General features: G+C 37.5%; 1 protein-coding gene across 1 annotated transcript in view; it reads left to right on the forward strand.

The window, feature by feature from the left end:
- EFCAB5 (EF-hand calcium binding domain 5) overlaps positions 1-17,202 on the forward strand; it is a 116,681-nt gene that overhangs the window by 88,360 nt on the left and 11,119 nt on the right. The window contains exons 19-26 of the mRNA XM_039886203.1: positions 421-710; positions 2,138-2,307; positions 2,774-3,002; positions 4,593-4,745; positions 9,313-9,416; positions 11,352-11,605; positions 12,796-13,082; positions 16,910-17,006. Coding sequence (XP_039742137.1) covers positions 421-710; positions 2,138-2,307; positions 2,774-3,002; positions 4,593-4,745; positions 9,313-9,416; positions 11,352-11,605; positions 12,796-13,082; positions 16,910-17,006 — 1,584 coding nt within the window. The remainder of the gene's footprint in view (positions 1-420; positions 711-2,137; positions 2,308-2,773; positions 3,003-4,592; positions 4,746-9,312; positions 9,417-11,351; positions 11,606-12,795; positions 13,083-16,909; positions 17,007-17,202) is intronic.

The following is a 17,202-nucleotide window of genomic DNA, read 5'->3' on the forward strand; positions in this document are numbered from 1 at the left end:
AATCCAACTCTAAAGCAATTAATATTGGTTCGGTATTACGGAAACAGAAATGGAGAGGAATGGCCACAAGATACATTATCAAAGACTAACAGGGTAAGATTAAGTGGTCTATTGGATATGGAATGAAAAAGGTATGGAGAAATCAAAGTTGGCCCTGGGATTTCACCTAAGTGATAGAATTAAACAAAACAAAACAAAAACAGAGAAGATGACGTAGGAATCATCTTGAGTTTAGCAAAGGAAGTAATTGTAAGATGTTCTGTTGGGCTTAGAGATGCCTTTGATATACCTTTTCCATGGGAATTTTCCATGGGGAGCAGTTGTCAGGGTATTCAGTTTGCTGTAAGAGGAGAATGAAAATTGCCTCCACTGACAAATGAACTTTTGGTTAGTTCTTGGTTTTATGTTTATGTCTTTTAGCTAAACTACACATCCAATTTCCAAAGCCGCACCCTGGTCATGAAGTGAGGCTGTCTTCAAAACAGTTTCAGAAATACATAGAATTGGTTGTATCTGAACTGAGGGGCAATGAAGATCATGTTCTGGAAAGTGTTGTGGAGTTTCTGATGACGACTTTAAAAAGGAGCCATATTGAGGATCTGAGGAATTGTGCCAGACGGAAGTGGCTGCACCAAATTCAACGTGCTTCAGAGACAAGTGGAGTATCTCTGGAGCCAGTGTACACTGAGACCTTTAAGGCCCTCACACAGGTATATTTTCTAGAACAATAGATAAAAGGAAAAGATTCCTCACAGGAGGTTATGTTCAATGGTTGCAAAGGAGGAGCACACACTAAATTCTCTTAAAATTCTCTGGGTACTGCTATAGATGTTTTATTCATTCCAATGACCCAAAGCCTAGGAAAGATGCAACTGGAATGATTGTAGGATGGCGAGGTAGAAGCAGAGAGGAAAGGTATAAAAGACTTAATTATGTCTTGGTATTTCTAATTAATGTGTGCCCAGAGTCAAATAAGCTAGACTGAAAAATACCAGTAGGGAGATGTGCAAGCAATTCAAGCTACATTCCCCTTGCATGTTTTGGGAGTCATTCAAAAAGAAACTATTTAAATTATAAAGTCATTATAAAGTACAATCCAATATCACACAATATTTCATAGCACTGCCTAGAAATAAGCTGAGACTATTATAGAATCATGTCACTGAAAACATATCACCTTGATAGGCCACTGCTCAAGTTTTGCCGCCCCTAAGACTCCCAGCTTGCTGTTCCTCTCAGAAACAGTATGGCTATCTTCTACATATATCACAGATTTCATTGATCCAGGGAACCTGTATCATTCGAGGTGATCAAGAACTGGAGACCAATCAAGAAAAAGAGGTCTTATTCCAACTTGCTTCAGAGATCTGCAGTACCCTAAGAGAAATCTCACCACATTTTTGTCAGTTACTCTATAGACCTTGTAGAATAAAAGGAGTAATAAAGGCAGAAGAAAAAAAGGCATGAAAAGCAAACCCAAATATATAGAAAGTGGAGACAAATATAATGTCATTCATGTCCCCCAATTTATGGACATGCTCAATATATGTGTTAACATGTAATATTCTTAATAACATAATATTTTAAATACAGAGAGTTTTCAGTTATTTCCATTAGAAATAGTAGTTGCCTAAAGTCTGCAATCTGGGGCCCCAAGAAATCCTTTTCTGAAATGACATTAGTCAAATGTCATAGCCAAACTATGTTAAAAATTCCTTGAGAACATTTTCCCCACATTCACGTTATAGTAGATGGTTAAGAAATATGAGTGAATTGAAGCCATCTTGTACCAGCTTCCTAAAATAAATACTTTTAACTGAAGCCCAGACAATATAACTATAATTCAAAGGGATCCAAGTTTTAAACCTCTAAATTTAAGTAGATTTTGAGAGATTTTTTTCTTAGTAAACCAGTCTAGTTGGCATTAAGTAAATCCATACCACTTACTAAAACTCAGGTTTGGGGGACAGCTGTTGTATCAATCTTTTCCTCACTGCCATAAATGGTAATATCTCCATCATTTATTCATGAAAATGAAATTATTGAGGTCAGATGTACAAACTGGCTGGCTAATCAGGGAGATATGATTAAGAGAATAGCTCTTGGCAAATACATGGTCAGAAACATTTTTCCATAGGATGCTCAAGCCCATGGAAATAAGAAGATTAGTGCTCACATTTCTCTCTTAGAAGAAAACCTACTACTGCCTCATAGAGGGACTGTTCTATTGAGGAATGTAGCTTGTACTTTAGATGATGCTCCATTTGTGCTAAACAAAGTACTCTACAGGGACATGAAGGGAATCAGGTAAGAATTTCTTGAAAAGGTTGGTTTTACTTTTCTAAAAATAATAATTCCCTTCCTGAAGTAAGCTAGCTTTAAAATCCTAGTTAGTTGACCAAGAGAAAAATTGTCTCAGGTCACCAATGCTTCTAGAGCTCCCGGGAGGTGGTGGGTTTCCAATCTTACATGATTTTACCTGATTGTTTCTAGAGCTCATGTTAGGCATTAATTTGCCACATAGAGACTCTGCTTCATAATATTATCTTTTATAAGTTATGTCTCTTGTATCCTGTTTATATATGTTTTCTCAGTTATGACCTAAGCTTGTTTTTTAAATCTTTTTCTCAAGTTAGACTCTACAAACTGGTAATTTTGAGTCCACTTTATTGACATATAATGCTATGATTACAATGGAGAATCGATTTTATTTCCTGCATGATTTAAAGCCTCTCCTGTGCCCTTCTCCTATCCTTATATTCCTATTCCTCAGCTTTACAGTAGTGGATGAAGGGACACCAATACATGTACCCCAAGTTCAACACCATGGGAACATTTTCTTCTGGAATGATTCCCGCAAGAAGACTGATCGAAATGGATCATTCCTGGCTCTGCCTCTTCAGGATGCTTATATGAGAATCTTTGGGGTCATGGCTATTGACACCCTAAGAGATCCCCATGAAATAAACATCTTCTTACCTCACGAAATTAGATTCTATCAGGTAAGCCATAGAAGAATTTGTGAATAGCAATGATAGGATGGCTTCTCCTTCTATATTTTTTTAAAAAGCAAAACCTGAAACTGGATGAGAGTAGAACTATGTATTTAGATAGTGTTACCATACTGGTTCCAGTTCCCTATGTGTATGTGTCAGTCTTTGTAGAGGTTCCCATTACGCATGGAAGGACTCTCAGCCTCACTTGCACATATGGGCCTCAGACTCTCTGGGAAGATTGTTAATATGTGTCCCATTGCATTAATCATAGAAACATAATTTTATGCTGTAGAACCAAAATCCAAGCATTAAACTACTAAGACCCACATAGTAAGAATAAGTACATATTTATGTTTTATTAATAGTGGTACCCAGAAATTCTTTGCTCTTTCAACAAATAATGCTAAATATAATATGCATTTCCATAACTCTTGATATCAGTGCTATAATTTTTTTGATGGAGAAGAAGCAAAGAAAAAGCTTAAATGTTTCTTGAGTAGTAATGTTTTCAAATTAGATCACGAAAAGGATAGGCACTTTTAAGACTATAAAATAACTGAATTATTTCTTTAAGCATTTAAATTTAATTTTATGAATAGATATTGCAATGCAGGAAGTTTGAAATCCTTTATGGAGGCAATAGATTGGGATGTAGCAGCAATTGGGAACTTGCTGTGCTCATATCATTTGTTCCCCTGTAAGCCCCTGGCTTTTTATGTTTATTTACCATTATTTTAAAATCTCTCCTCCCACTTACTGGATCTATAACTATGGAAAGTAGTAGAATCTTTTTCTCTGGACATCTTTTTAATAATAAGATTCATTCTCACCTAACATAAGAATGATGTGAAGACATTAAGAAGCAAAATGGAGGAGTATGGAGTTATCAGTAGGTGAGCTATATATAACCTTGTTAGAGAACATGTCGAAATTAATTACAAGTTAATGCTCTAGCCTTTGGAAGTAAAGGCTTCTGTGTTACCCTTAGGCGCCTTGGGTCCTAATATAAAATGCATGTATTTTTGAAGAATTTGTGGTCTCTGGAGTTTCTTAACAAGACCGCAGATGAGTTCTAAGGACATCCCATTCCTTCTCTACAAACAGGCTCTCTTTATGCCTATAAGAAGACTGTGTAATCTTAACATGTTGCAGGTTTCAGAACCTAGTACATCCTGTACTGTTCATCTGATTACAGTAGCCATATAAAGATGTAGGCATTAATATTGCATCAGATCAGGGCAACTCCTACCTATCTTCCCAAGGCTGGCATTAGTCTTGGCTTTTAAGCATTTGTTTTCTCATTTCAAAGTTTTATCTTGTTCTTCTGACACTATTCTATGATTGTACATACCATAAAATTTCCCTGGATGATTATCAGGAAATGTAATAATTTATATGGATCTTATAGTAGATCTCTCCTTACACCTTTGATTTCATAATGATCTTTTTTTTCATAGAAGCTGGAACACTGCCTTTTGAAAACTGATGAATAATTTGTAGGAAGATTATCATTAATGAAAAGATAATCTAATTGATACATTACTAATTATTTTGCTATTTTAAAAAGAAAAGGCAATTAATTTTCTATCTCTACAGGGTGTTGCCAGTGTCTTTAGCGCTGCCTATCACTACGTCCACAGCCGGGAGCACATCCTGCATGTTGTGATCACTGGCATCAGCTGGCTCTACGACATTGTACCAGACATTACCGCCATCACAACATACTTCATTGAGCCTGGTCCAGAGCAGGTAGGCAAGACTGGGCAGTGTTAGACCTTCCCAAGGTAACAGAGTTTCTAGATGTTATTATTTTACTGCTATTTTAAAATCATATTTAGTTAGCTATTAGCATGACAAGGGACATATTTCTCATGATCCCTACTCAAGACCCTTGGTTGTGAGTGGCAAGAGTCCATCTCAAACTGCCTTAAGGAGGAATCGATTAACTCATGTGACCAAAATGAAGAAGGGGCAGGAGTCAAGCTGGCTTCCAGGATGACCAGATCCAGGAATTTGGTACCGCCAAGTTCTTTCTCTTCCTAGTTCTCATGCTTGCTTCCCTCTACAGTTTGGCTTTGTCCTTCTGGCTAAAGATGGGCTTTCTCCACAGGGCAAGCCAGATGCTCAGTAACTAGAAAAGAATCTTTCCGTCCTGTTTCATCTTGGAAAACCCATGAAAGAAAACTCTTTTTGATCTATCCTGAGCTTTGCCCCTCTGGTCAGGATGGGGAGTTTACTATAACTGACAGCCCCCACCAGAATCATAGGTGAAGTGGGAAGGGATGAGGCACTGTTGTTTTAGAATAACACAATTACATCACATTCCTTTTTGAAAGGCCCCCTATCTATAATTGCTAGTTGTGGGTGCTGTTTCCAGGGTGGGGTGGAGGTGGGAGCCTCCAAGTGTCCTCAGAACTGGAATGGAACATGTCTACGTGGGTGTGAGGACCGCTTAGTATGAAAGTAGAGCACCGAGTCTGATAGGCCACAATCACGATGGGGCTGAAGATGTGGGATCCAGGGCGGATTCCACTTGGTCAGTGTCTCACCACACTTAAGAAACACCTTGTTGGGGCCTTAAAGCAAATGACACCTAAGGTACCATGAAGAAGTTTAAAATCACCCATAGCAATCAGCATGGTTTCAGGGGTGTATAGTTTCAGAGTCACAGTGCTGCAGACAAGGCCACAAAGGTCACTATCCATTTTACTCAGGGCCATCTTATGGAGGTGCAGACCATCCCCAGAGGGGAGGAGAGGAGAACCACTCAGCAGCAGCATCTGGGTGGAGTTACAGTTAGGCAGAGACCACTACAGCTATCTAAGGATGTGGTCAGGGGTTTGTCCTAGGTGGAAGACACTATAGTAAAGTTTTGGTGTTAAAAATGGCTGAAGTAGCTGTAAGGATACCTTTTTTCAAGCACTCAAATATAATAACTTTCTAAGCCACCCCCTTCCTCTTTGGCAGCCTTTCTAGATCTCTCTTCATCAGTCTGCTCTGTGCCTCAAAAAAGTAAAAAGTATCAGTGGTCTCTTAAAAGCAGAAAATCTTTTCTGGCTATGTGTCTCTAAAAGATGAGAGGATAAGAGAAGAAGCAGGGAGATAACAGTGTGAGAAAAATTTGATACCCCATTGCAGTTTCTGAGATGTACAGGGCTGTGTTTAAAGACCCAAGCTTTCTGAGAGCTAAGTGTAGCCCTCAGCTGACAGCCAGCAAGGAAACCAAGACCTTGGTTTTTTATTTCCCTGAGGTATTTGAGAGAGATAAATGGTGAACACTTGCAATCTTCAATTGTATCAATGTAGGCATTTGAAAAAAAGAAAGCCAGAGATTAGCCGGTGCTTTCTGCTTTTCATCTCATCACATTTTTTTCTAAAGTAACACAGACTTTCTGATCTAATGAAAAGGAAGAAGGAGGGGGAAGACTATCAGGAGGAGGAAAAAATATAATGCCACAATTAATGTTTCACATCCAACCATACATAATAGAAAATAATTTTTTTTCCTATCTCTGAGACTTTAAAAATGCTGTTACTCTGCCTGGAACATTCTCCCTGCTTCACCTCCTCACCCTTAGGTCCTCCATGAAGCAAACTACAAATTTACCAAAGGACATAATTTTTTTTTATAAAATAGAAAGTCATATCATGATTTTTTTTCACAAGAAGACCATTTGAAAAAATTTCTTTCAAAAATTATTTATAAATTTAACAAAATTCCAAAAACATCTCAAAATGACTTTTTTAATTGACCAAATGATTTTAATTTTCATCTGGAGGAAGAATAAATACATGAGAGTAGCTAAAAAAAATGAGGGATGACAGGGAATTTATAATCTTGGTCTGGGAAGTATGGCTAATTCCTTACATGAAAGGTTGAAACAATTAAGGCAAGGCTGATACATTGATAACATAAAAAAGTAAAACTTTCTTGCACCAAAGTTATAGAAAATAACAATTACTCTTGACAGACTGGGGGGAAATTGCCACATGTTTGACAAAGGGTTAACACTGTTGTACACAAATCAGTGAGATTTTTAAAAATCCAAAGAAAAATAAGCAAAGGACAAGTCTATTAAAAAAAATTCTCACGCAAATGGTCAATAAGCATGAAAAAAGTGTTCAGTTGTTCTCATAATGAAATAAATACAAAGTTAAGTAAAAGATAATTTATCTACTAAATTGAAAAGTATATTTTTAAACTATAACTTAAAACTATAATTTAAAATGTTGTACATCTAAGTGGAGATAACTAAATGGGCAGTTGGGCATATGAACTTGGTGTTTGGGGAGAAATCCAGACTAGTGAATAAATGGTATTTGAAACCATGAGACTGGGTTACACGACATTGGGAATGTATTTAATGTCTGAATTATATACTTGTGAATGATTAGAAGGATAATATAATGCTATGTATATTTTACCAAAATAACCAAAAACAAAACAAAAGCCATGAGATTGGATGGGATGACCAAGGAAATGAGTGAAGATAGGGAAAAGAAAAAAAAAACAAACCCGAGGTCTGAGCCCTGAGGCATTTCAAGTGTTTGGAATCATTGTGGCTCAAAATTCTGTTGACCTTGACCTATAGTATGAAAATAGTTTATATCCTGACCCTTTACAAACATACACACATGCTTAAAACAGAAGTTCCCCCAAATAATACCTACTTTTACTACAATTGATGTTTTCTGATATTTTCTATTCTATTTTATTTCATTCTTTTAAAAAATATTTGTCAAAAGAGAAAAAAGCAAAATAGGATAAATACTAAAGATAATGTGTAATGAGAAAGGTGAGAATGAATAGATGTTGGAAAGGTAAAGGAGGAAAAAGTAACAAGACAATGGCAGAAGAAAATAGTTGTGGTTCTTTCTCTAAATGATTGTGGTTCTTTCTCTAAATGATTGTGGTTCTTTCTCTAAATGATTTCCTAGGAAATTTTAATTAGCAGTAGTTATCTCGCTGTTGAATAATTGCCAAGGCACTTGCTGAATTTACAGTGTCTTGATCCAAGTAAAAGTAAATGAAAAACAAGCTTATTTTCAGACATTATTACAAGCCCCTTATTTTTTATATTAGGCTTCTGGTCTAACAGTGGTCAATATACACAATTTTGTGGGGGAAACAGGAGAGGGATTGGTTGGTTTTAGCTAAAGATTTAAACCGAGAAACACATTCTAAAAAAGGATCTGTCTAGTATACTTAACACCAAATAACAAATCATGGAAGAAATAAATTAGGAAAGAAACTAGAAACCCAATTGCCAATGTGGTTTAATCTTTACAGTTTGCTAAGTATTCTGTTGAAAACATTTCATCTAGAACACGAAGACGTGGAGTGTAGAGAGTCAAGGGAAAAGTTCACATTTGTTCTTCTAAGCATCATTCATCATGTAGCCTCATAGATCCTGTTATCATAGTTTTCATTTTTAATAAAAGGATTTTTTTTAAGGAGAGCATAAAAATCCCTCTTGCTTCTCTCAAATGAATTCATCTTCCCTACAGTTTAGTGTATTTTACAGACTATATTAATATTACTTCCTTAAAACAAAATAGTCTCTACCAAAAAAACTTTACCAAGACTCATTAGTCCAAATTCATCAAATTGTACACATTATGTGCATTTTTGTATATCAATTATACCTCAATAAAGCTGTTTAAAAAGACATTAAAATATTTTCATAACCTATATGTAGTTTATGACCTACAGTTTGAAAAACCTCTTAGAGGTGAGGGAGACAAAAAGAAGCAAGGAGACTCAGAGGTGTGCTTAGTAAAGTAGGAGGAGAACCAGGAGAGAGTGGTGTCCCAAAAGCCAAGTGAAGAAAGTATATTAGGAAGGAAGTTGTTCCCTGCATCAAATGCTACTGAGAGGTAGAGGAAGATTAAGATTAGGAATCTGACAATGAGAGAGTCAGTAATAGCCTTGACATACAGTTTTGGTGAGGTAGTAAAGATAAAGACCTCACTGGAGAATATATTTTATTGTACTTATTTTGGGGGAGGGGAGCTTTTCTGTATTTTCCAAATGTTCTACAATGTACTTTTAATATCAGAAAAGTAATGTAAACACTATTCTATCACAATTATAAAAATAGGTTTGTGCATTTAAAAGAAGATTGTATTTTGAAATTTTTATCTTGCAGAACACCTCATTCCTTAGTGGTACAGAATAAATAAATGTTACTGTACCTAAAGCTAGAGGTCATCTAAAGTTTTCTTATTTTTTTCCTATTTATCTGTCCCCATAAGCTTTAATGAGAATATGAGGTCTACTTATTCTTCTCTGTAATGAAATCTTTCTCTTTTCAAGGGTTCAGACTATGTTTTACGCAAGATGATGGTGACAGGGCCCCTGGGTCTAACAGAAATCCACAAAAATCCTCCTACCATCTTCAGAAAAACATGCATCTTCAGGTATGAGATGCATCTTCATGTCTGTTTTGTTTGACTGTCAGAGTCACCCCTCACCCCTCGGTGCAATAGATCTGAAGACACAGCTTTTGCCTCTTATTGTGTTACTGACTCTCATTCGGATTTGGTTTTAGAGAAAAACTCCTGTCTGCATGTCTTTCCCTCTCAAGTCCTTTTAAAAACACATGTCATTGGTATTTTGTATTAAAAATGCATATTTTTAAGCATGATAGTGTTTTATTTTCTTATAAACATGGAATTCAACAAAATCTCACCATAATTATGACAAATACATCCACATTACTTATCAGAGTTCCTCTTAATGCTAGGTAGCTTGGAACAAGTATGTATATATTTTTAAGAAGGCAGGCTGGATAAAAATAGGGAGAAGGCAGAGAAGATTGTCTTTAATAAGTACTCAGTTCTAGGTTACTTTAAATGCCTCTAACCTCTGGAATATAGGGAACACTATCAAACTGTGGACAGATGCAAAGCAGATCTTAACTGAGAACATATCTATTATAAAAGGGGCCAACTGCTTCTTAAGGGGTCAGTGTAGTGAGTTGGCAATAACCTATCTCAGACTTTAGGCTAATTTGATATTTAAGTATCTATGTTAATTAAATTTTATTTTAGCTTCATAACAGAATGTTCATTCAGCTTTAAGCTCTTTTCCACAGTTATTTCTTGTGGTGGTCAAGTTTTACAGAAGTCCTTGTAACATCCAGACTCATAACTTTAGATTCCTGTGTGTAACTCAGAGCGGGTACCTTTTGAGGAACTCTGTTGACCAATCAATTTTATCATTATGCCTGGAAAGTTTAGCATGATGCATCCATTACTACTTATCATAAAGACACAAAGTAGTGGCTCAGCTTCAAGGAGGGGTGGGAGTAACAAAAGAAAGACGTAATCTTACCTGTCATTATAAGATTGATATTATGAACTAAAAATGTGCTTTTTGACGCTATGCAAATCACCGACATTTTTACAATTACCTCAAAGGAATGACATCTCAATATTGATATATATGAAGAAAGAGGGAAAGAGAGAAAGAGAGATTTGTTCACACCTCACTAGAGAAAGAAGCAGTCACTATATTTCTATGGAAACCTCAGGTCCCTCACTGAATCAGCTGATGTCGATGCCCTGCCCAGATCCCCCATACATTTTTTGCCAGCTGCTGCAGGTACCGCTGCTAATGATTCACACTGTTACTTTCTCTGAAAGAGCACCCTTGAGAGATGGGAACCCCTCACCAAGAGATGCTGAAGAGTTATGTAAGCACCCTCCCCACATACACCCAGAGCAACTTAGAGCCAATAACTGACAAAAAACCTCTTCCTTGCCTCAAGGTGGGGCAGATTTTGGCACAATTTGCCTTCCAGAACTCCCCTTGAGATCGGGCTGTGGCTACACTTCACCTGAAATCACATTCTTACATAGCTCTATCTTGTTTTCCTCAGACCCTTACAGATTTCTCCTGAGAGAATTCCCTCAATAAACATTTGCATAAGCTTCTCTTTCTCAGGTTCTGCTTCTAGAGAACCTAACACCCTCATCCTTCCTTCAGGCATTCAACTAGTACTTACTGGACAATATGTAAATAAAAAATTATTAACTGGATAACATGTAAACAAAAAAATGAATTCCTTTAGATAAGTATTAGTAAAGTCAGTAAAGCAAAATAGCATGATGGAATGATTCAGGTGCTGCCACTTTGTGTGGTCAGGGAAAGAAGGCTTTCTATGAGGAGATGAGTGAGTGAGCTGAGGGAGACAGCTCTGTGAAATCAAGGGGTGGGATGGTGCAGGCAGATAAAACACCAACAAGAGGTGATGGGTTAGAGTGTAGTGGGCATAAAAGAGAATGATTCAATGTTTGGGTATGAACAGGCTGTTGTTTTATATCCTTATGCCTATTTGGATTTGGTTTCAGAGATTTCCTCTTTAAGTGTACGGACAGCTCAGAAGTTGTTTTGGCCTCTGTCTGTGGAGAAAACCGCATAGCAATTCCACTTCGTGAGAGAACAGGAGAGGCTTTGGGAGCTCTCGATTTTAACATTGGCAGGAATAGAATGTTGTTGTATCGAGAATTTAAAGATCTACAGAAAATGGTGAAGGTGACCCAAGCTGCCTGCTATGAAATACTGGGCGAATTATCTGGAGAAATAACGAAAACCCGTGTCTTAGGTATTGTGAATGTTGTGACAGTCTAGATTTATGGGTTTCATAAGTTTTGGAGAAATCATAGACAATGCAATAAAGGATGCATTTTCTAAAATGAGTTGTTGAAATATACAGGTTTTCCACATAAAAGGAATTCCCTCATGCAGTCTTAGGCTGAATAGTATGGTCTATAAATAAGAGTAAAGGATAAAAAATCACATTTTCTTTGCTAGAATCACATGATTTTAGGACTGGAAGGACTCTAAAGGCAATATACAACTTGCGTTTATTAAATGCCCCAACCTGTATCAAGTATATTAAATATGTTATTTCAATTAGTCCTCATCATAACTCTATGAGGTGAATGGTGATGACTTATTTTATAGGTGAGGAAAGTAAAGTCCAGAGAAACAAAACAACTTGCACCAAATCACACAGTTAACAAGTGGTGAAGACTGGATTTGCACTGCAGTTTGGTCCTCTTTCCACTATATTACATAGTATTAACTCATCGGAACATCTTATTTTACAGATAAAGAGGCTAAAGCCCATTGAAGTAAAAGTCCAATAGCAAGCTAGGGGCAGAGCCAGAACCAGACCTCAATCCTTGTGATTTCACATCCACTAGGCTACTCTTAGCACAAAACCAGTTTGCGTAGAAAAGAGGGAAGAAGAAAGCATGGAAGCCTTTGTCTACCTGGAATAGAGTGAATAGAATTAGAAGAGTCAACACATGTATAATTAAGTTGAAAGGTTTCTAGCCATTACATAGGATGGGATAAAAAAAAAGAAAGAAAGAAAATTCATGTCTTTTAAGTGTCGACTATGTGTAAGGCCTGAGACTAAGTACTTTTACAAATAATTCTCACAGCTCACCAGAGATATAGGGATCAGCCCCATTCTCACAGAAAAGGAAGAGGAGGTACAGAGACAACAGAACTAATAAAGGGGGAGAGTAGGTATTAACACCGAGGTCTAACTCTAAAACAAGAGTTATCACCTTTCCTCAAAGCCTCTTTCTCCGAGCTTCACCAGGTGTAATTTCATTTCTGCCTTTTGATTTCATAACTAAAGAAACTAAGATTGTTTAAAACCATAGGATATGGCTTTCTTTTTCCTGAAAAAAAAAAAGTTTACCACATCATGCTCAGAATCCTATGAAAAAGTAATGTATATACTGAACAACTATGTGTGATGTCATTCTGTGATTCCAGAGGTTGAAAATGTAGGAGAAGTCCAGCGGGCAGGAGTTCTCTTCTTCCGAATCATGCTGCAAGAGCTTCAGGAAGGCCTTCGACTGCTTACCTTCATGAACTTTGTAACACTGTTGCTCTATGATTATGAGGCTCTAGCAGAGCAAATATCTCCACTAGACAGCCAGTCTCAGAAGTGGAAAGCCAACACAAAACTAGTACAAGACATCCTGAAAGGAGTTATCTTGTTCTTTCATCCAGAGTTGGAATTATCAAATGACTTAGGAAATTGGAATAAGTGTAAACTGGTAAGGTTTTTAAAAATATTTTTTTATTTTTTAATTACAGTTACATACAATATTAATTTCAACATGGTGATTAGAATTTATATAACTTACAAAGTGATCATCATAATAAATCTAGTCTTCATCTGACACCATACATAGTTATTATATTATTGACTATATTTTCTACACTATACTTTAAATCCCCATGACTATTATGTTACTACCAATTTGTGCTTCTTAATTGCTACCCGTTTTTCACCCATCCTCCCAATCCCACTCCCATCTGGCAACCATCAAAATGCTGTTTCTATATCTTTGAGTTTGTTTCTGTTTTGTTTGTTCATTTATCTTGTTTTTTAGACTCCACATATAAGTGAAATCGTATGATATTTGTCTTTCTCTGTCTTACTTATTTTCCTTAGCATAATATCCTCTAGGTCTATCCATGTTGTTAAAGATGACAAGATTTCATTCTTTTTTTTGCTGAGTAATATTTTGTTGTATATATGTACCCACCTATTCTTTATTCATTTGTCTTTTCATTATTGTAAATAATGCTGCAATGAACATAGAGATGCAAGTGTCTTTTAGAACTAGAGTTTTGGGTTTCTTCGGGTAAATACCTATAAGTGGGATTACTGGGTCCTTCTTTGTCTCTCGTTATAGCCTTTGTTTTAAAGTCTATTTCATCTGATATAAGGATTTCTACCCCCAATTATTTTTGTTTCCATTTTCATGAAGTATCTTTCCATGCTTACTTTCAGTCTGCTGTGTGTCTTCCTCTAGCATGAAATTGATCTTGTAGGCAGCATATGTGAGTTTTGCTCTTATCAGATTCAGCTACCTTGCTTCTTTAGTTCGGTATAGTTAATTTACATTTTAAAATAACCAATTTGATCAGATACTCTTAGCTTCTTACTACCCAACCCAATTATTTATTGTGTTTTTTGATTCTGCTTCTTCTTTGCTATTGTAGCCTATTGTAACAACTTTAAACTACTATTTAGCTATTTCTTCCTTTTAACAACTTCTTCTTCTTCTTCTTCCTTCTTCTTCTTCTTTCCTTCTCCTTCTCTCATCTCTTTATATCATCATCCTTCTCCCCCTCCCCTCCTCCTCCCCTCCCCTCTTCCTCCCCCTCCTCACTCTCCTCCTCCTCCTCCTCCTCCTCCTCTCTCATTTAACATTTCCTCTAATATTGGTTTGGTGTTGATGAACTCCTTTAGCTTTTCCTTGTCTGGGAAGCTCTTTATCTGTCCTTTGATTCTAAATGATAGCTTGCCTGGGTAGAGTAGTCTGGTTGTAGGTCATTACTATTCATCACTTTGACTATTTCATGCCAATCCCTTCTGGCCTTCAAAGTTTCTGTTGAGAAGTCAGCTAGCAGTCTTATGGAAGCTCTCTTGTAGGGAACTAACTGCTTCTCTCTCACTGCTCTTAAGATTCTCTCTTTGTCTTTAATCTTTGGCATTTTAATTATGATGTGTCTTGATGTGGGCCCCTTTGGATTCATCTTGTTTTGGACTCTTTGTGCTTCTTGGTCTTGTATGTCAATTTCCTTCTCCAGGTTAGGAATGTTTTATGTCACTGTTTCTTCAAATAAGTATTCAGTTCCTTGCTCTCTTTCTTCTCCCTCTGGTACCCCCATGATGCAAATGTTGGTAGGCTTGATGTTGTCCCATAGACCCCTTAAAGTATCCTCATTTTTAGGGGGGAGGGATTTTTTTTTTTTGCTGTTCTGATTGGGTGTTTTCTGCTACCTTATTGTCCAAATCACTGATTCGGTTCTCTGCTTCATCTCATCTACTGTTGATTCCCTCTAATGTATTTATTCTTCATTTTAGCTATTGCATTCTTCACTTCTGACTGGTTCTTTTTATGTTTCCTATCTTGATTGTTAGGTTTCCTATCTCTTTGTTGAAGTTCCCACTGAGATCATTGAGCACCCTTATAACCAATGTTTCGAATTCTGCATCTGGTAGATTGCTTGTCTCCATTTTGTTTGGTTCTTTTTCTGGAGCTTTGTTCTGTTCTCTTATTTAGGATATGTTTCTTTGTCTCCTCATTTTGGCTGCCTCCCTGTGTTTTTATTAGGTAGAGCTGCTATGTCTTCGGGTCTTGATAGAGTGGTCATAAATGGCAGGTATCCTGTGGGGAGCAGTGATACGGTGTCCCTGGTCACCTGAACCAGATGCTCCAGGTGTGTTCCTTGTGTGAGTTGTGTGTGTCCTCCTGTTGCAGTTGAGCCTTGGTTGCTATTTGCATGTCAATGGGAGGTATTGACCCTCAGGATGATTGATTGTGAGGACTGGCCACATCTACAGTGGAGGAGCTGTTGTGCAGGGGCTGACCCTATGGAGCAGGATTCACTATAGCAGGGCTCTGGTGCCTGCCCAGTCTACCCTTTGGGAGTGTGTCTTGTGGAGGTTGTTGGGTGGTGCTCTAGTGTAGTCTGAAGCTGGCTACCAGAGGTGTTGGTTCTGGGGCCTCTCAGGAGGGGTTCTTGTGTAGGCCAAGGTCAACTGCTGCTTGTGCCCTGCCTGGGGCCATTTGGATGAGCTACAAAGTGATCTACAGATAATTGCCACTTGTGCTGGGCTTAGAGCTGCTTAGAAAGAGGTACAGGGCATGTTGAGACCAGCTGCTGCATGTTTGGGGTTTGTGAATCTTTAAGAGATTTTAGTAAAGTCCACAGTATGAGCCAAGACAGGCTGTTTGTATAGAAAAGCCATTGGAAGCAGCTTGGGTATGCCCACAAGTTGGGTGGGGCGGGCTCTCAGGGAATCACTTGAGTAGGCCAAATGGTATTAGCCAGATTGATGGAGACTCAGATATGGCATCCAACTATGTCTTCAACCTGGATGAAGGGAGGGCTCAACAAAGGAACAATGACTTCTGCCAGCACTTTTGTTTGAGAGGAAGCTGCCCTTCCAACTCTTACCCTGAAACCAGACAATTCAGTTCTTATGGTATGTCCCTGGTACCTTTCAAGCTGCTGCCCCAGTGCTGGAGCTCAGAGCAAGTGAGTCCATCATTAAGTAAGTTCATGTGCAGGCCCTTTAAGAGGAATGCCTGGGACTCCATCTTCCCTCTATCTCACTCAGCCATAACCTCAGCCAAAAGTTATGGAGACTTCTCTTCCTGGCCCTGGAACACTGGGCTGGGGATCCTGGTATAGAGCTGGCACTGCTTGCTCCTCAGTGGGGAACTCTGCAGCTGAGATATCCCTCTCTATTTGTAAGTGCTGCGTGTGGATGTAGGACCAGCTTGTTCTTCATCTTTGTTCCTTCTATCAGTCTCAATTTAGCTTTTTCTATATATCCTTAGTTATAGGACTTCAGCTAGACTTAAGGTGACTCTCAATGATGGTTGGTCTGTAATTTTGTTGTAATTCTGTAATTATTTGTAATTCTAATGTGGTTGTGGGAGGAGGTGAGCACAGCATTACCTATTTTACCATCTGGACCAGAAACAGTGGTAAGTTGTTTTTTTTATAAGTACTCTTTTTTTATTAAAAATAACCCACACAAGTTTAGGTATATAAATCATAATAACATGAATCATGAGTGTCCAAATGCAATAAATTTTACACAATGAACATTTATAACCAGCACCTAGATCAAGAAACATCGTTAGTAGTATCCAAAAAGCCTTCCTTTGTACCCTCTCCTACTGCCCTCCCCAACCCCACACACTTACCCCAAGGGTGACCAGAAGTCTGACTTCTAACACTTTAAATTGGTTTTGCCTGTTTTCAAATTTATATAAATAAAATTATGTAAACTGGTGAATTGGGTACTGTAGTTTCACTTGCCGATGATTTCATAACTTTTGTTTTTTGTTCACAGTACGTTAACAGACGCTTAGTCGAGAAAATTTGTTCCTTTGATCCAACTGCTGAGCATGTGGGACTTAATTTAAAGCTCATTGATGAATATATTGGAGGTAAATTTTCACTGAATTATGTTCTAAATATATACTAACAGCAATAAAAAGCAGTTGCAATTCAGAGATACTTGAGTAAAGCAAGTGGCTCATCAATTCATCAATTAGGAAAAAAAATAGTTCTGGTTATAGCCTTTTAAAAGGAGGGACCCTATATACAATCTACTGCATTCCCCAAAGTGACTTCCTATGCCAC

The sequence above is a fragment of the Pteropus medius genome, unplaced genomic scaffold (genome assembly GCF_902729225.1).
Source record: "Pteropus medius unplaced genomic scaffold, Ma_sr-lr_union100, whole genome shotgun sequence".
NCBI classification, from domain to species: domain Eukaryota; kingdom Metazoa; phylum Chordata; class Mammalia; order Chiroptera; family Pteropodidae; genus Pteropus; species Pteropus medius.